Raw genomic sequence first — 21,088 nt, forward strand, 5'->3', positions numbered from 1 at the left:
TGGGTCTACAAAATTAAACGCAAATCTGATGGTAGCATTGAGAGGTATAAGGCGCGCCTGGTTGCTAGGGGCTTCACTCAGCAAGAAGGTATTGATTACTCAGAAACTTTTAGTCCTGTTATCAAACAGGCAACAGTCCGCTTAGTGTTCTCCATTGCAGTTTCGAGTGGTTGGAAAATTCATCAGCTTGACATTCATAATGCATTTCTAAATGGAGTCCTTGATGAAGAGGTTTACATGAAACAACCTCCAGGTTTTGTTGATTCTGCACTCCCAGGTCATGTATGTCGATTGCATAAATCTCTATATGGGTTAAAAACAGGCTCCGCGGGCTTGGTACACTCGTCTGAATGATTTTCTATTATCCATTGGTTTCCGTGCTTCTAAAGTGGATACCTCATTGTTTATCTTCTCGGTTGGTAGTGACATTTGTTATCTTTTGGTTTATGTTGATGATATTCTGCTTACGGGTAATAATGGAACTCTGCTACAACGACTCATTCAGCTACTGAGCTCTGATTTAAACTTCGGGATTTGGGTGATGTTCATTATTTCTTGGGTATTGAAGTGCAGTGTACTAGTCTGGGACTTATGCTTTGTCAACATAAATATACACTTGATATCCTCACACGAGCTGGTATGTTATCCTGTAAACCAGTTGATACTCCTATTTCGGCATCCAAAGCCACCATTATGCCGGATCCATTGTTTTCTGATGCTACTCGTTTTCGGCAACTTGTTGGTGCTCTCCAATATCTCACTTTCACACGCCCGGATATTTGCTTTGCTGTTAACCGGGTCTGTCAATTTATGCATGCTCCTACAGAATCCCATTGGGCTGCCGTGAAACGCATCTTGCGTTATCTCCGTGGTACGGCATCACATGGTTTACATATTACTCGCAGCTCTTCCTTTGCTTTACACGGTTTTACAGATGCAGATTGGGCAGGTAGTATTGAGGATAGAAAGTCTACAGGTGGTTATCTTGTGTTCTTTGGTCAGACGCCAATTTTCATGGAAATCGAGTAAGCAACGCACTGTTGCTCGTTCTTTCGACGGAAGCTGAGTACAAAGCCTTAGCCGATGGCACGGCTGAAGTTATCTGGCTTCAGTACTTGTTAACGGATCTTCAGATTCCGACTCATTCTGCTCCTATTATCTGGTGTGACAACCTTGGTGCCACGTATTTGTCCGCAAACCCTATATTTCATGCTCGCACAAAAACATATTGAGATTGATTATCATTTTGTCCGAGATAGAGTTGCGAAGAAGGAGATTCAGATTCGTTTTATTTCCTCTCAGGATCAACTTGCCGATGTCTTCACTAAGCCACTTCCTGCTGCTTCATTTACTACTTTTAAATTCAAGCTTCGGGTTGATCCTCCACCCTCAGCTTGAGGGGGCGTATTATAGAATGTAATTATATAGGAAATATTGTAGTCATATTCTTATGTGGTAATCTCCACCTTTACTATTGTATATTGCCCTACTCATATATATAGAAAGGGTTGGCTAACCTATTAGGTTAAGCCTCCTAATTATTTCTCAACTTTCCAGATAGAGACTTTATCCTTACTAGCATATTCTTGCAAGAATTGCTCAAAGTACAGGGGACAACTCACTCATGTCCACTGATGAGTATATTGAAGTTACCAATAAAATCTTAAGGAACTATTTGCGAAGCTTCACAGAAGATAATATAATCCTAAAACCTGGTCTCAGTGGATCATCATGGTCAAGAGATGGTAACACTAATTACCACTCATCCCTGAATACTACAACATTTCAAACATTATAGGGTTACAAACCCCCAAGCCTAATCAGTTATGTTCCTGGACTCACACAAAATCAAGTTGTAAAAGAGCACTTAACGGACATAACATCCAGGTGAACCTAACTAATGCACAAAATTAACATAAAGAACAAGCTGATAAAAAAAAAAATGAAAAGAGCAAGGGTTTGAGGTGGGAGAATAAAGGACCCAAACTTTGAGACAAGGGTGTTGGGATAATGCTCGTCCAACGATAAAGATTACATAGTTGGGAAGATTTTAGCACCTGGATTATCATAAAAAAAAAAATCTCATAGGATTCATTTCTTAGAAGGCCTAGCCACCTTGAATTTACCATTAAATTTTTCTTTTGATTTGTTATGATTTTTTATATATATAATTAAATCATTTGCTTATGTAATAAAACCCTCGATTCACCTCTCTTGTAACCGCTAAACTCGAAAATCAAACTCACAAAAGTAAAGAAAATATTGATGAAGAACATGTTTGATTTGTGAGTTTTTTTTTTTTTTTTTTTTTTTTATATGGTGCCATAGGATCTTGACTTGTTGTGTTTGATGCAAATATGCATTGACACAAGACGACTGCCCTAGCTGGTGGCCTGTTATTATTAATCCAATCCTTAGACCCGATCTCCATCATTATTAATGATCTGGGTCTAGGTTGAGACATCATATCCCAAACACAGTGACCAAAAACAACAGGGGTTGTCAGTGACCAAATGTACTTGAAACTAAAGGGATCGTCAGATCATATGTCCAGTCCCATCGCTGTGTTATGGGGGCTCTAGACACAGTTCGGCGTGAACTACAAAAAGCTTTTGACAAGATTCATGTTCGTTCACTACGCATCGCTGGCAGCAGCAGCAGCAGCAGCAGCATTCATTATTCTCTTCATGGAGCACACTTGGCTTTTGTTTGGTTATTGTTTAGAGAAGCAAAAATCTTCAAGTCAGAACTCTCACTTCCACTAAAATCAACACACTGTCTTGTTTCCATCAATCCTAAACTATCATCACTCTCTCAGAATTTATATTTCAAAAATGGACAAAGTGTGAGTGATCAGATTTGGAAAACTATGCTTCTTTCAAGAAATCTCCTCCATTTGGAAATAAGATAACTCATCGGATTTGGAAATCGGGTTTCCCTTCAAGTAACCTCTGCGTTTTTTATTTATTTATTTATTTTATTTTTCCATATGCTGTCTCTTCTTTCTGCTTTTTTAATATCCTGTCCTCTAACCCTCCACTTTAATGTTTATCGTTCTTTAAAAAAAAAAAAAAAAACATTTTATCCGTCTCTTCTCATGGATGCCCATTCCCACTATCCATTTACATTTCATTTCACTCCATCTCAGCTAGCTCAATGAACACTTTGTAGAAGTACATGTATTAGATTTGTTTTGTTTTTTGCTTCTGGCAATTATAAGAGAAGAAAATCTAGCAAAAATTGCCTCTCAACTTACAAGAACATGATTTAAATCTTATATTCAGGGAAATCACTAGTTAGATATTCGTTTCAACTGTCAATTACATCCATCTTGTTATTTACCTATCTATCTAAAACTTATCTACCCTACAACCAAAGAATAGTAGCATCTCAAGGATAGATGGTATTTTGAAGAGTAAAATTTTCACATAACTACATTTAATTGATTTATTTTTTTTTTTGTTAGTCCTCACTTTATTGATTTTGATTTTTTTATTATTATTTATAAAAGAGAAAAAATATTTTAGCATTTTATTTAATTCTTTAAAAGCATATAAAACAAAAAAATCAAAATAATATTTTTAAAAATTTTAATTTTAACTCAGCCCTTAGAATTGCTCTAAGAAAGGGATCAAATTCCTTGTTGTGGAAAAAATTTAAATGCCAAACATTGTTGACGTAAATTGTTTGGAGAATTCATAAAAAGCTTGTTTTATATTATGATAATGGTTGTTTTACATATTAAAATAATTTTTTTATTTTTAAAAATTATTTTTAATATTAACAAATCAAAATAATATAAACATATTAAAAATTTTAATTTAAAATAAAAATAAAATTTAAATTTAAATTTTTTTCCAAATTTTTTTACGATTAAAAAACAAAGGATGCGAAAGTCAAACTAGCTTGTTCCATTTTGAGGTGGCAAAAAGAAAAAGAAAAACAGGAAATGGGTTAAAGAGGAGCCACATGTTATGAAAGTTGCATGGCCGACAACTTTACAAGTGACGTGATTGCTACGACAAGAGCCGCTGTAGCAGCTGATTTTGCTCGAGTACTTGTTGGTTTACCGCAGGAAACCAACGGGTTTATCTGTCCATTAGCAGTTCATTCATGTAATGAGGAAATTTAAATCGTAACTACGCAGTTGATTGATAAAAGTTTGGGATTAAAATAGTGATGGAGCTAAAAATAATTTTTTTAAAAAAATTATTAATATTATATTATATAGATATATGTTATATATAAAAAAAATTAATTTGAAATGCATGTACTAACTCATGTTAAGTAAAATTAATTTAAGAATATTTTTAAAATAAAAAAAACTTATATATTATAATTATTTTTTTCGAGTTTTCATATTTTAAAACTGTTTTACATATTTTTTTTTTTATATATACAATTAAACTTTCATTCATCAATTTCTAAATCTTTCAGGAATTAGTGAAATTATTGACAACAATTATTTGTTAACTTGTTGTTTTATACAAATGGGTTAAATAAAAATATTAATATATTCTTTTAATTTTTTTTATCATGTCCCTAATTTTCTTAGTTGTTCAGTAGTTCATTTTTAATTACTAGTAAGTTAATCACTATCATTTTTTCATATGAAATTCATAACAAAATACATATTAATTCATCAAAACTCATTTTAATTCATATTCATATGCATATAGTATTATCCATATACATATTAATTTAACAAATTCATAAATTATCATAAACTCTAACATTTTTAATAACTAATTATTAAAGAATAAAACTAAAATTAAAGAATGAAATAAATATAAAAAAAATAAAGAAAACTCACATAAAACACAAAGCATAAAAGGTTATTTACTTAACTAATTAATAATTTAGGACTTGAAGAGAAATTTTTATAGAATGAAGAGAGGCAGGAACAATAATTCAAAAAAAAAAAAGCTCAAATGAATTATTAGTAAATAAAGAAAAATTAAACTTGTTAAATTATTATATTAAAATTTTAATATAAAAAATATTTTTTAAACAAAAATTAAGGGAGCAATTGCTCCCTTAATCCCATTGTGGCTTTGCCACTAAATTAAATGGTTTGTTTTTTCCTATGATCTTAAATTTAAGCCATGTAGTTTTTAATATAATGGCTACTAAATAATTATATAGTTGTTAATTTTAGGACATGCAAGCTGACTTGAATATTCATATGTGTATATATGTCGTGACCTGACTTCTGTTTTCGTTTTTTGGTGTATATTTTTTTGAAAAAAATGATCAATTTAGAATTAATTATGAAAATCCTACATTTAAATTATGTTTGATTGCTCGACAACACAAATAATAATTATCGTGTTTGTAATATAGTATATACACTAGTTTTTTTTTTTTTTTTTCTGTTGGTGCACAGGACTATATTGGAAATATATTTTTATTTAAAGTAGTGATAATTAAAATAAAAGTTCATAAAATTATTATAATTTAAAATTTCAAATAAAAAATATATTTCTTCAATCAAGATTCTCTTTCAATTCATGTATTTTTTTTTCAGTGAAAAATTATTTTATTATTTGAAGCAACTTTTTTTTCAAATAAAATAAAAATTATTATAATATGCCAAGAAAGTTAACTATAAATAAAATTAAAAAATACCAATACAATATTTCATCGACAAGTAAACATCATTTCACAACACTTTATATTGTTGATGAATTTCTTGACAAAAACACATCGCCAGACAAAGTTTTCTCGAGAATTTGATGTTTGTTGTCATTTCTGATAGTAATTTGTAATGTTGACATAAATGCCAATGGAATATTGGAGAAAAAAAATAAAATGCACTAACTAGTTTCCATTAGTCATTCTATCAATAAATAAATTATAGATGAAATATTCCATTGAAAAAATCTAAATATTACTAACAAAATCACTAACGAAATTGATAACAAAATTTATGTTGCTAATCCCATAAGAAGTTTCTAAAATTTAAAACTAGTATGTAACTTTTTGATGAAATGATGCCTATATTTTTGACAAAATAACCGACAAACAAAAGAAGTTTGTCGGTAATTCCATCAAAAGTTAAGTAACTTTTGTTCTTGAGTTATTAATTGTTAATTAAAAAGAAAAAAATTACAATAAAACCAAACACTATAAATTTGATTGAACATCAAGATTTTACTAATTTCAATATTCACTAAAAAATAATTGTACAACAATAAATACATCGCTACACAGAAAAAGATAGAGGTAAAGGTGGAAATGGGGGATTCTAAGCCAAAAGAATCGAAATGAAAAGCAGGATAATGTGAAGCTATATATTCCATTGTTTTATCCTAATTCTTCATATTTTCTTCTTCAAATTTAGCTTTCATTTCTTTTTTTTAATTTGGTTACTCACTCTTTGACCTGTTTTTGGACCCTCACTTCAAATTATGGTGTTTACTAGCTTGGACCGGACTGTTGTGTGCCTAGAATTGAAGTAGTATGAAATGATCTTATATCTTTGGCCAATGCTATAAGCATCCCATAACATGATTTCTACCAAGTCTATCAGTTGCTTCAACCTCCAACCATAACTAAAAATCATGAGAAGGATAGGTGAAAGCGTTTTCTCCATGTTTTTTTTAACCATTGCGCCATGATATGTTTCCTATAAAAAAAGGTCAAGTATAAATAGAAGAATTATAAAAATTGCAAGAATTCAAAAAAAAAAAAAAAAACTTGCAACAAACGCTTGAAATTTGTTATCTATAAACTTCTTCACCTCTTTTCTCACCCTTTCTTGGCCGCTTCCTTGGTTTTTCCCATCAAACTTTTATATGCAATGTCAATTCATATATTAATTAGTTTTTTAAAATTATTAATTTAAAAAAAATAATATTTTATCATACCTAAAAAAATCCCCACCAGGCATTTACTATGTTTAAAGTCACCTTTATTGAAATAGTAATTCCTCGAATGATGTTTTCATCATGCTTGTGATTAAAGGCCCAACTTCAAAATTTATAAACCTAAAAACAATATTAATATAAATATTAAAATAACCTAATCAAAATAAAATAAATAGCTTCAATACATAACTTTAATTGAGTGGTCGACCTTTCATTCTACAATAATTTCACTAGAATATGAATCTCTTGGCGAAGAGATTCCACCTTTACTGCTCGAAGTGGATGAGCCTTGGTCAATATTGTGTGTATTATGTTTCTCTTTATGATTGACATGTAAATTGACAACATGATCACCGACATTATCAAGACTGCTATTGGTTGAACTAGCAGCAGCAGCACCAATAGCTCTCTTTGAACTTATTACAACTACTATTGGTTGAACTAGCAATAGTAACAACAATAGCTCTTTTTGAATTTTTTCTCGACATCTCCAAAATATAATGCAAATTAATTCTCAATTTTAAAGTAATAAAGTCACATGAATCCCATAATATGAAAATACTAAATGCATGTATTTTTTCTTTCTTATAGTTAATAACAATATATAAAGAATGAACAATAAGTAATCGGTCTCATCATCAATTAACATTTCCATAACAACAACTCATGATTATTCTTCCCATGAGTAATCTAAATTTTATAGTTGAATAATGGAGTACACATTCCAAAACAAACAATCCCGAGTGTCATACCAAACTTAAAATGTAAAGCCCTGGTTATAATTTTTATAGGCTATTAAAATATAAGAAATTTAACCGATAATAAAATGAGTTAAATTAAATTAAAGAAACCTAAATCTAGATAAAAATGGTGAAATTAAGGAAATGAAAAGTGAATATGGTGCTAAATTGTTAGAAAGAAAAATATTATAGGGACAAAATAAATACATAGGACCAAGAGAGGTCAATGTTCAAATAACAGAAGGTTAGGGGTTTATATACAAATGATAAAATAACCCCTAGCGTGAAACCCCATAAATTTATAATTTAGATATGCAGGAGACTTAGTGGAAACTCTGTAAAACACCAACAAAAGACTTCACCATGATAATTGAATAATGAGAAGTAAAATAGAAATTGTGGTAAATTGTAAACTCCCGATCAAATTTTATGATATTAATAAAATTATTGATAATTCAAAATAGAGAAAGGGATGAGCTAGTTAAAATAAAATAAAATGGATTAGTATTGAATTATTAGAAAAGAAATTTTAGAGAGAAAGATTTTTTTTTGCATAATATTTTAAAAGCGGATTGAGAAAAGGCATTTGGTTAAATGAAAAGATACCCAAACTTGATATAAGGGTGTTTTAGTAAATATAGATAGATTTGCTATATAAATAGCAAATTTGTGCAGAAATTAACTAGCAGAGCCGAATGAAAGGAAAAAAAGAAAAAGAAAAGAGAAAGAGATAGAGAGTACTTCGAGAGTAGACATTCAAATAACAATATCTCTGAATTTCACCTTGGATTGGTTTGGTTTTTGGATATATTATGGTTCTCAGCACTCTCTAGCATCTGACCGTTGGGATCTGAATGTTCTAGTTTGCTGTCAAAGATATAGCCCTAGCAACATTTCAAGGAAAATCTGCTTACAGGTTGGTCATGGTCGCTGGTAGTTTTCAGTTTTATCCGCCGTTGGATCTTTCTTCATTTTTTTTATATGAGTCATATTGATGAGCTCTTCATTATGAACAGTATAGATCGGGATTAGAGACTATGACAATAAGGTATTTATCATAGAATAATATATTGTCAATTTTCAGGTCTGTTTTGGTTTTGTCTTGATCTAAGAAGATCTAACCATTACAATGCTATTATTTTTTGGTATGTGTTTCATGGTATAATGGTGGTGAACTGCACCGTTTGGATTGTATTAATTAGGATTGAGTTGGGAGAAAATTGAACCTTAATGAAACATTTGTTTAAATTAGGTTAGCAAAAATGAAATGAATGGAAGTGTGGAGGCTTGATCCGTGTTTAACCATCAAAAGCATGATAATTATGATTTAAATTGAAGAAAATCCTAAGTGTCTTTCCTTAGGCATGTTCAGCCATATTATTAATAGTAGAAAAATAAAGAAACTGTGGTTAGAGAACCAAAATAATAAAATTACAGATTGGGTTCTTTAGAAAGGTGTAGGTATGGATGCTATTTTTTAAACAAAACTGACCTCGTGTAATTTGGAGTTATAGAACTCCATATATAGATTGAAAATGAAATAAGGGTCGAATTGTCTTGTACTTGATAGATTTTATTGAGTACTATAAAAGATAATTTTAGGGGTATTAAGGACAAAATTGATCTTCCGATCCTTCAAAAGAGTTGTAGAATTGTGTCTTATTTTTTCAAGGAGCCAAATTTTGGTGTTAATGCATTCCTAGTGATGGAAGAAGCGTCATTAAGATGTTTTTGATATTAAGGTTGAAAAATATTTTTTATTTTTATTTTGTGTTTTTTAACTGATTTAGATGTGTTTTTAGTTGAAAAAAGTTCTAAGGGTATTTATTAAGTGTTTTAGGTTAAAATAGGTTTAAAAATAAATTTTTGAGTCTAAAAAATTCCAACTCAATTTTTTAGCCACCTTTTATATGGTTGAAATCTGGGCAAGCAAGTGGCATATCATCTGTTTTATCTTAAAATAATAAATAAACGGTTGAAATATCATCCGTTTTTAAGCATACAAAAAAAGCTAGGTGCGCGAGCCTGGTATTGAAGGCCCATATGCGAGACGAGCTTTCTTTATGTTGAGCAAAGTGCACAGGCCCCATCTCTTTGGCCCAGCACCTGGCCCTTTTCTTTTATATTTTTTTTTCTTTTTTTTTGGGTTTTGATTGAAATACATTATAAAAAAAAATAATATTATAGGTTTTATGGGAATGTTAACTATTTGTTTTCTCAATTATTATATATCTAATATGTAAAAATAAATAAATTGATCATGAACATTCAATGAAAACAAATTTCATTTTTTCAAATTCTTTCCTTCAATGGCAAACAAAATATTAAGTGATATTATTTTTAATATATTTTTAAAACTTGTTTTTAAAATCATGATAGGTATTTATTTAAAAAAATAGTGCTTTCAATAAATAAACATGTTTTTGTTAAAACAATCAAGATATGCATTAATAAGGAAATACAAATTAGACTGAAGAGATATTTTTTCCAATATTTTCCACAAATATCTATTTTTATAATCATTTAATTAAATAAATTTTGTTTTTTAAAAAACAAGGTTATTAAACTTTGTTAGGGTTATGATTTAGGTTAAAAAGTTAACATGTTAATCCAATTTAATTTGGATTAATCTAAAATATTGACGTTCCAATATTTATTTATAAAAAAAATATTAAATTGATATTTTCTAAATTTTTTTAGAAAAGTAAAATTAAAGTTTAGTTGGATATATTAAATTGTGAATATATATATCCATCAACTTGATTAGATAATATTAAATTAACTCCTAGCTCATTTGTTTCTCGACCCCCAACTCAGTTTAGAAATGAGGTTGACGGATCACTATATTAACATAGCATTTTTTACTAGGTGTAATAACATTATTGAAAATTTCTGTGTGATAATTCGCGAACAACTGACTAATTAGTATAATAAATCGAGAAGCATGCACTTGTGGTGAATTAAAATTATATTTTACCAGGGCCAGGTGAGCTCAACATGCACTTGTGGTGTAATAACATTATTACTATTTATTTATTTATTTTCTCATGGGATGTCGGAAGTCATTTTCAAAACCTATTTTATTTTAGTTTTTTGGTTATTAAAATAAATACCTGTAAGAATTATAATAATTTAAATTATTGAGTAAAAATTGTATTTATTCAATTAATTTGTTTTTAAATTTTTGCATCTTTTTTCTTGACGATAACATGACTTTATTTTATTAACAATTAGGTTATTTGAAAAAAAAAACTTGAAGTAAATAAATAAATATTTGTAAGAAATAAAATGATTTTTATTTTTTTAAATGTATATCTTAAAAAAATAACTACATATTTGTTATTCATTGATTTATTTTCCTTCCTGACAAAAAGAACATGTTTTTCTAGTAGAATCATGGTTTTACAAGTAAAACCTTGCCATGATATGTAAAGCAATTATCAAACCAAAAACAAAAAACAATATTTGGATTATTTTATGTTGTTATATAAATAATAAAAGAATAATTAATTTAAGAAAATAATATATAAATTGATGATAAAAACCTAACAAAATATATATTTTATTTTCATCAAATATTCATGTATAATGTTTCTGAGAAAATGTTCACTTTTTATATATAATTATTAAAAAATTGCAAATATTACCATAAAAATCCAACCTTATTTTAAAAAAAAAATAACATAATTAAATATGTTTTAAATATCATTGTAGTTATTTATCAAAAAAATGATTTAACTAAGAAAGAAAGTAGAGGGGGACCAAGATCATCAAGCGTAGTCATGCAAGGGCAGCGGATGGCCGAGGCGCGCCTAGGCTTGCAATTCGATTCTCGTTTGCCTGAGTCCAGTAGGCTAAGCCACATGCTTCTTTTTTTCATTTTATTTTTTTAAGTGGTGATCGTCGCCCTGTCTGCTTTAATAGATTATTTTGAAAATATAATTATAGTTATTTTTTAAAATATTTTTTATTTAAAATTATATTAAAATAATATTTTTATATATTTTTTAAAATTTATTTTTAATATTACTATATTAAATGATCTAAAAATATCAAAAACATATTAATTTAAAAAAATAAAAAAAAATTTAAATTTTTTTTAAAAACACTTTTAAAATAGAAAAATAAACAAAATCAAGTATATCATAAGTTGTAATGAATTGTGGCCATTTCTATTTGATTGAAAAATTAAAATCTAAGTTTTTTTTTATCTAAAACAAATTATTAGAACTTCAATAATCTTATATTTTAAGCCAAAATACATTTTAATGATTATTAAAATGTATTTATCAAATCAAACAATCATTTTCAAAATCCTATCTACTATTTTTGATATTATTAGACATTCGAACCACCTTCATTAAACTTTTCCTATCAAAACTATATTATTGACGACAAGATTGAGTTTTTTTTTATCAATGGGATGTGGTCAAGTGAAACTTTTCTCTCTCATTTCCCAATTCTAAGGTTTTTTCTCCTCTTTTAACTTATAGGTACTGATAAAAAAAAAAAAAAAGCTTCTAGGGATTGAAATATAAAACATAAGAAAACAAGGACCAAAGTGTTGAAAGATACGCCTTTTGAACAATGAAAATATAAGAAACTTCTTTTTTCATGCTGTCAATTTCGGTCCCCTTTTATTTTTAATTGAAACTTGTAACTTTATTCCATGATAGCAATCTTTTTATAACATGGAAGTAATTTTCTTCATAGCACACATGTGAAAGCATGCGAAGCGAAACAAAACCCAATACATAAAAATGTTCCAACATAACATGGGAAGACTAGAAAACAAAGAAATAAAGTTGAATGACCGATTTACAAAATAAAAACTTTTAAGGACCAAAAAGAAAAAATCCACCACCAGTGTGATGTGAACAAGGACATGTGAGAGGGTGCACAAGTGAGAGTACACAAAGCAGAACAAGCCTCAACGTATAAAAATGTTCCAACATAACATGCGAGGACAAAAACACAAAGAAATAAAGCTTGGGAGAGTGCATGTTCTAAGTTTTAGTTTACTGTGTAATTGAAATTAGCTTAAACAGGATTTTGCGCCGGAGAGATTAAGACAGTGGGACAAAAAGTTTCCTTTTTTTAGGGAAAGAGGCATATTGAATTTGATTTTACCTTATATGTTGGGCATGGAACCTCCGAAGGAATCTTGTCTAGTTCTGTGATAACTTTTATTTCGCGTCTCTGAATTCATCATCATATGGATGTGTTCGTTGTATGCCAGTTTATACGCAAGTAGTGGATAAGAATTTCTTTCCTTTTTTCTTCTAGAGACATTGCTGCTGCGTAATGCTAGAAAAAGCTCCACTGTTCCTGCAACAACAACGACGACGACGACGATTGCCATAGTTGCTATCATCATGCCAATATGTTGGTCATATTATGATGTATCTGCAGGTTCATCAAAGTGGCTCATTTCTAGTTTGGATGTGGACTTCAGTGGAAGCTCAAGATTGACATAAGTTTTTTGATCATAAGTTGTGCTTTTGAATTATACCTCTAAAGTCATGTCAACTTTGAGGGAAGCAAGGTGGAGAGAGTCATCGTCCGGAAGATACTCAGGCGGAGAGGAGACAGGCTAACAAAGATTGTAATGTACTAGTTCAATGAACTTGGAGGGGGCTGAATAGTGTGTTCTCCAAGGCAAACTAATCATAGCACCTGCGGACTTGGAGTTGAGCTAGGGCCTGGTGACGGGCAATCAATTTTCTACTTCTAACATAGGTTTGTGTTGATAAAACGATAATGGACGAACATCTTGGGCACGCGTGCTCTTCCTTGCTAAATAATTACAGGGCTTATGTTCTTAGTTTAGAACTAATTAAGGTCTGTAGAGATGAGCTTTTTTCTTTTATCCCATTTACATATGAACTAGCTATCATAACTCCTCTCTCTCTCTCTCTCTCTCTCTCTAGGACGAAGAAGCTGTTAGAATTCTTGAGGATCATTGACAGGATCAGCAATGGTAACAGTGCCCATAACTCATGACTGTATGAGAGCAGAGAGTGGGGTTGGGGGCATAGAAAAGAAGGGGGGGAAAATAGAGAATAATCAGTTGAGAAGAGAGACGATAGAAGTTGTGTGGAGGTGGAAGGCATGATAAGCTCTTGAGATTATGGAGATTTTGACCACGCTTTGTGGCCAATGGTCATCAATCAATCATCATCGCCACAAATAGCACCGCCAGCCACTAGCAGCCGCCCCAAAAGTAAACGATTTAGAGATTCATAATTGTAATGATAATATACAGCCTTCTCTTCTCTGCTTTTTGTTTATTAATATTTTATACTGTGTACTTGCCACTAAAATATCAAATGACCTAACGTCACCCCCGCACTCTCTTCCCTTCTCTTTCTCTTTCGTTGGGTCAACGAGGAGTTCGAGTGCAATCTAACATTCTTTGTATATCCTACAAGGTCTCCCAGATAGACGATAATCATGTACTTGACCGTCTCTTCTTCTTCTTCTTCTTCAATCATCTCCTCTACCCCAGCCTCTTGCTTCTTCTCCTTGTGTCTTTTTCTTGCTCCACTATTTCGGTCCCTTCAACTTAAATGATGGTGATAATAATGGTCAGGAAAGACAGCTTTACTTCTCTGTCTAGCTTGACATATCCACTCATCATAATTCAAAGACCTAGAACCCCTTCCTCCTCCTCCTCCTCCTCCTTGGTCATGTTCTTATCTCTTCTTCTAATTTTAATACTATTGCTACTGCCCCCTTGCCATTCCACCACTGTCTGCAATCAAGATGATCATGACTCTCTCTTGTTGTTCTTCTCCTGTTTATCATCTTCTTCTCCTTTGAATTGGGGTCCTTCCACTGATTGCTGCCTCTGGGAAGGAGTTGATTGTGATGCAACTGCAGATGGTCGAGTAACCAGTCTTTCTCTACCATCCAGAGACCTTAATGGCACCCTCGCTCCATCTGTTGCCAATCTCACGAGCCTTACACACCTCAATCTTTCACATAATCGCCTGTATGGTTCTCTACCTGTTAGATTCTTTTCCTCACTCAGAAGCCTCCAGGTTCTTGATCTCAGCTACAACCGTCTCGATGGTGAAATACCATCCCTTGATACTAATAACCTTATCCCTATCAAGATAGTGGACTTGTCTAGCAACCACTTCTATGGGGAATTAAGTCAATCCAACTCATTTCTCCAGACAGCTTGGAATTTGACTAGACTCAATGTTAGCAACAACAGCTTCGCAGGCCAAATTCCTTCCAACATCTGCAACATGTCTTCTGGTTCCACGACCCTCCTTGACTTCTCCAACAACGATTTCAGCGGGAACCTCACTCCTGGATTTGGAGAATGTTCCAAACTTGAGATATTCCGTGCTGGTTTCAATAATCTCTCGGGGATGATTCCTGATGATCTTTACAAAGCAACCTCACTTGTACATTTCTCATTACCTGTCAACCACCTCTCTGGTCAAATCAGTTATGCTGTGGTCAATCTCACTAGTCTCAAGGTTCTTGAGCTGTACTCCAATCAGTTGGGTGGCAGGATACCCCGGGATATAGGCAAGCTCTCCAAGTTGGAACAGTTGCTGCTTCACATTAACTCGCTCACAGGTCCTCTGCCTCCATCTCTGATGAACTGTACTAATCTAGTAAAATTGAATCTGCGGGTCAATTTCTTGGCAGGAAATCTCTCTGACTCCGATTTCTCCACACTCCGCAATCTTAGCACCCTCGATCTTGGTAACAACAAGTTTACAGGTACCTTTCCCACTAGCCTCTACTCATGCACATCACTAGTTGCAGTTAGACTTGCCAGTAATCAGATAGAGGGACAGATCTTGCCTGACATACTAGCGCTCCGATCTCTATCTTTTCTCTCAATTTCCGCCAACAACTTTACTAACATTACTGGGGCTATCCGAATTCTGATGGGTTGCAAGAGCCTCACTACTCTCATCCTCTCTAATAATACTATGAGTGAAGGTATACTAGACGATGGAAATACATTAGACTCTACTGGATTCCAAAATCTCCAGGTTTTGGCCCTAGGTCGTTGCAAACTCTCCGGTCAAGTGCCATCCTGGCTAGCCAACATCAGTAGCCTACAGGTCATAGACCTGTCTTACAATCAAATCAGAGGTTCAATTCCTGGTTGGCTGGATAATCTTTCAAGCCTTTTCTACTTAGACTTGTCTAATAACCTTCTTTCAGGAGAATTTCCTTTGAAACTCACGGGATTGCAAACACTAACATCGCAAGAAGTTATTAAACAACTGGAAAGAAGTTATCTAGAGTTGCCCGTGTTTGTCATGCCCACGGAGGCTACCAATTTGCAGTACAATCAGCTCTCCAGCCTGCCACCGGCTATATACCTTGGAAACAACAACCTCAGTGGCAATATCCCTGTACAGATTGGCCAACTGAAGTTCCTTCATGTGTTGGATCTCAGTGATAACAGATTCTCTGGAAACATTCCAGATGAATTATCAAACCTCGCTAACTTGGAGAAATTGGATCTCTCAGGAAACCTTTTGTCCGGAGAAATTCCTACTTCACTCAAAGGTCTCCATTTCTTGTCTTCGTTCAGTGTTGCCAATAATGATCTTCAAGGACCTATACCATCTGGAGGTCAGTTTGATACTTTCCCTAGTTCCAGCTTTACAGGGAATCACTGGTTATGTGGTCAGGTTTTGCAGCGATCTTGTTCCAGCTCACCAGGAACCAACCATTCTTCAGCTCCTCATAAAAGCACAAACATAAAACTTGTCGTCGGACTTGTCATTGGAATCTGTTTCGGCACTGGTTTATTTATTGCTGTGTTGGCACTGTGGATATTGTCCAAGAGAAGGATCATTCCTGGAGGGGACACTGACAACACTGAGTTGGATACAATTTCCATCAACTCTGGATTTCCTCCAGAGGGTGACAAGGATGCCAGCTTAGTTGTGTTGTTCCCAAGTAATACTAATGAGATCAAGGATCTAACCATTTCTGAACTCTTGAAAGCCACTGACAATTTTAATCAGGCAAACATTGTTGGTTGTGGGGGTTTTGGTTTGGTGTATAAGGCAACATTAGGAGATGGGAGCAAGCTGGCTGTCAAGAAACTCTCGGGAGACTTGGGTCTGATGGAAAGAGAATTCAGAGCAGAGGTAGAGGCACTTTCCACAGCCCAACATGAAAACCTGGTTTCCCTGCAAGGCTATTGTGTGCATGAGGGATGTTGCTTGCTTATATATTCCTTCATGGACAATGGGAGTTTGGATTACTGGTTGCATGAGAAGAGCGATGGTGCATTCCAACTAGATTGGCCCACTAGACTGAAGATTGCAAGGGGAGTAGGTTGTGGTCTGGCTTACATGCACCAGATATGTGAGCCTCATATTGTGCATCGTGACATCAAATCCAGCAACATCCTCCTTGACGAGAAGTTCGAAGCACACGTAGCTGATTTTGGATTGTCCCGGTTGATTCTGCCTTACCAAACTCATGTTACAACCGAGCTTGTTGGAACTCTGGGTTATATTCCTCCTGAGTATGGGCAAGCATGGGTAGCCACTTTGAGGGGAGATATATACAGTTTTGGAGTTGTTATGCTTGAACTGCTGACTGGAAAGAGACCTATGGAGGTATTCAAGCCAAAGATGTCAAGACAATTGGTTGGCTGGGTGCAGCAAATGAGAAATGAGGGTAAACAAGAAGAGATCTTTGATCCTCTCCTGAGAGGAAAGGGTTTTGATGACGAGATGCTGCAAATACTAGATGTGGCCTGCACGTGCGTTAGCCAGAATCCTTTCAAGAGACCAACCATCAAGGAAGTTGTTGATTGGCTCAAGAATGTTGGCTCACACAGAAATGAAAATAAGGGTTAGTGGAAAATGCTCTTCAACATAAATTAAACAAAAATGTACACTAGCACATAATATGAGGGTTTTTTTTTTTCCATTGTTTTCCGATGTAAATGGATATCTGTCCCCTATCATATAGGTTTATAGACGTACAGAAAAAGCAATTGCCATTAATGATAAGTTGTTAGCAGAGGAATCTACAAGTTAAGTTAAAGATGTATTCATATGACTGTAATTTCATCTCCAATACAAGCAACCTATCACCTAGCCCATAAAACAGAAACTTCTAGCCTAGAACACTGCAAACTACTTATGCTTATTCTTTACCCGTATCACTGCATTGTTTATCACTGAAACAGTCTAGATTCATATGCCTTATATTTGCCACTGACCATAGTCATTTGAAAATTGTTGTCAATGTTAGTTTTTTTTTCCAGTACAACAGATATATTAACAACAACCATGGAGGCAAGAGGGGCACTCCAATAACACATCTGACGAGATATAACGCATGCCTGGAGGAGAATTAGTCATGAAGTTCAGGAAGTTATGTTGGCTATGACACGTTAATCACAAAAAGAGGGAGAAAAGGGGAAGCATAATCACTTACCTTAATGAAACAGACTCATTGCTGCTTATGCCCTCGTCAAACATTTGCGAAGTAGGCATTAGAACAAACAGGTAACCTGCTTAGGAAATGCCAACCGGCCTCCAGCCAGGAGCCTTACATGGATAAAAGTTTGCAAGAGAAAGAAGTAAATAATGAAATGTGGTGCTCGAGAGGAGGAGAAAAGGAGAGAAAAAAGTGTTGATTGGTTGACGATGAAAGTCAAGTGTTTAGGTCATGGGAGAGTCTGTTTTTGATTGGTCTACCATTGTTGTTGCAACTTTGAGAGGCCATATATATTTATAGCATTAATGTTGTAATGCAATGACAGAGACAGCCATCTCAGTCTCATGTTTCCATATATATATATAGGCAGATTGCTACCTGAAGAAGAATTTATTCTTTCTCATTTTGGGTAAGAAAAGCACACAGCCTTGTTTTATGTTTTTTTAAGTTGTAAATAGGGTCTGTCATCCTGTTTGTTTGTTTACGCGGGTTTTTTTTTTTTAAAAAAAATTTTATATTTAAAAATTGTTTTAATGTACTAATATTAAAAAAATAAGTTTTAAAAAATAATAATAAAATATTATTTTTAATACTGAACACTGTCTTTGTAGAAGAAAAAAAAGGTGGTTGTAAAAGAGTCAGTATCACATTTATTTTTATTTTTTTAATAAAAGGTGTCTTCGAATTTTATTAGTCTATAGTCAATTTCAAACAATCTTAAAAATATATATTTATTGTAAAGCATTCATAGATTGTTTTTAAGTGTTGAACTCAATGTTCAACTCAAGGCAAAAAAAAAAAAAACTTTCTTTGCTTTCAGCCAACCACTTAAGATTATAATATAATATCCCAACCTCCCAACAAAATGTTATCTTTAAATTAGTTTCCGTCTCAATCACAACTAATTTAAAAAAAAAAAAAAAATTCTTTGCTTTCAGCCAACCACTTAAGATCCTCTTATTACCAATCAGTTGCATGAATAAAGATTTAATACATTCTTAAGATTTGAATTCAAATAATCAAGAAAAAAAAATTATTAACTATTATACCAACCAACAAGGATTTAACTAGGGATAGGTACTCGTTGAGTGGATTGGATTTCTTTTTTATTTTATTTTATAGTTTTGAAATCTGATCCAGCCTAATAAGTTGACCTTGGATCCAGCTAATCTGAGATAGAACCGGGCTGAATTTAAAAAAAATAAAAAGAAGTCACAACCCGGGTGATCTAGCCGGTTTGACCTAGCAAAACTCAGTTAAAAAACTCGGTTGTAACTAGTTGAATTTTTTTTTTTTTACCAAAACGATATTGTTTTGATTTATATCAAAAAAAAAAGGTTGACCCGAGCCTTAAGCCTGGTCAACCACCAAACCGGGTTTCAAAAACTCTGCTTTACCCATTATCTACTATTAGTTATTAATTAATAAAAAATAAATAGTTGATATATATATATATATATATATATATATATATGAAGTATGTGTATGTATATTATATGATAAAATGACAAATATTATTCATATCTATATGTTTTATGTCAATATTAAGTTATGTATATATCATATTGTATTAAAAAATTCTAAATATTTTATAAATATATTTATATAAATATAAATATATATTTTGGGTTAGGTTTGAGTGAATTTCAAGTCAGGTTTAACAATATATATAAATCTATTCATAATCCATCAATCCAAAAAATATATTCATCCAGGTTGGATTAGTATCCATTATATTTTGAATTAAATTGTTATCCCTAGATTTAACATTTCTCACATACCAAAAAATTGTGATTTCCTTTCTAAAAAAAAATATGATTTCCTTGTAAAAATGTGGGAATTCATAATCTCGAAAGTGATAAATATAAAAAATTTATCTTAATCATCTTACATCTTACAGTTTAATTTTTTTCAAAAAATATAATATACCTCTTATAATTTATAAGTCATATAACACTTTACATTCTTGTTGGAAAAAAAATCAACATAAAATTCTTATTATTTACAAGATTATCATTATATTTAGTTAACAACTAAGAAATTCTTATATCAAATATTGCAATTTTATTATTAAATTAAAAAAAAACCTAACATTTTTTCCTTTCCCTTTCATTTCCATCTTACTACAATTTCCATCTCATATTTCATTTTTATTTTTCTGTTACAAGCATAACAACACATAGAATTAAATTGAAATTATACAAAATTTAAAAGAATAAAGTGTCACGCATCTACCTATTTCTATAGCTACATGAGCTCCTCTAACCACAAAAATGATCTTATTCATGGTGCCTCTTCTAAAAGAGTACAACTATCACTATCTCATCACTTTCATCATATACATTAATATTTATATTATTTTAATCTCATCTACATAATTCATCATTATAATTATTTTCTTTAACCTTTTATATATATATATATATAATCGTGTGTGTATTATATTTCCAACAATTGTTCTTAACATCTTTATCCCTTAATATTTACATAATTTATCATGATTTATAAAGATTTATCATCAGTTATTCAATTCTCCCAAAACCATGTACATGGCTGCCCTTGAAGTCTCTTTTCTTCCATGATTTTAACTAATAACAATCACCGCATACAAGTTCAAACAATGTCATTAACAATCATACACTTTCTCTTAATTATCTCAAGAAATTCAAAGTATGCTAAAAACTCAAATAAAATTAGATGAAATAAACTCATTCATCTCCAAGAATAATCATTGTAATAATATACATTAATTATATACAATTAATAAGCATTGGGCCAATTACATAAATTCCCTAATACAGCACAATTTGGTTGGCCATTTGCTACCATGATTCCTTATTCATTTCTCTATGATTTTGTATCTATCACAACTTATTCCAACCTAATCACTTTATTTACTATTAATTTTGCAATTTCCCAAATTTAAACAATGATATAGGTCAGATATTTTTCTCAAGTTTTTTTTTATTCAGACCTGACTAGGACCCCAAGTCATGCAGGTTGCTAGTCTACTTGACATGCCGGGCCCAAGTC

General features: G+C 32.0%; 1 protein-coding gene across 3 annotated transcripts; it reads left to right on the plus strand.

Moving 5' to 3' along the window:
• Nucleotides 1-13,951: 13,951 nt before the first annotated feature.
• On the plus strand, nt 13,952-18,497 carry LOC118039073 (tyrosine-sulfated glycopeptide receptor 1). 3 transcript variants are annotated; one of them, XM_035045658.2, is made up of 2 exons: nt 13,952-17,461; nt 17,867-18,497. In XM_035045658.2, exons 1-2 carry the CDS (start codon nt 14,179-14,181, stop codon nt 17,929-17,931), a joined length of 3,348 nt encoding a protein of 1,115 aa, XP_034901549.1. In that variant the 5' UTR covers nt 13,952-14,178; the 3' UTR covers nt 17,932-18,497. The 3 variants fall into 3 exon arrangements, with proteins under 3 accessions (XP_034901549.1, XP_034901550.1, XP_073259775.1); XM_035045659.2 differs by having other exon boundaries at nt 17,880-18,497; XM_073403674.1 differs by having other exon boundaries at nt 17,888-18,497.
• The last annotated feature ends 2,591 nt before the right edge of the window (nt 18,498-21,088 follow it).

Source organism: Populus alba, chromosome 1, assembly GCF_005239225.2.
Source record: "Populus alba chromosome 1, ASM523922v2, whole genome shotgun sequence".
NCBI classification, from domain to species: domain Eukaryota; kingdom Viridiplantae; phylum Streptophyta; class Magnoliopsida; order Malpighiales; family Salicaceae; genus Populus; species Populus alba.

What these genes read in the sequence shown, in the direction of transcription:
- LOC118039073 (XM_035045658.2), top strand. Translation starts at nt 14,179, where the DNA reads ATGATGGTGATAATAATGGTCAGGAAAGACAGCTTTACTTCTCTGTCT. An exon ending in ACACAGAAATGAAAATAAGG is followed by an intron (nt 17,462 to 17,866) that starts GTTAGTGGAAAA and finishes TGTCAATGTTAG; the next exon opens with TTTTTTTTTCCAGTACAACA.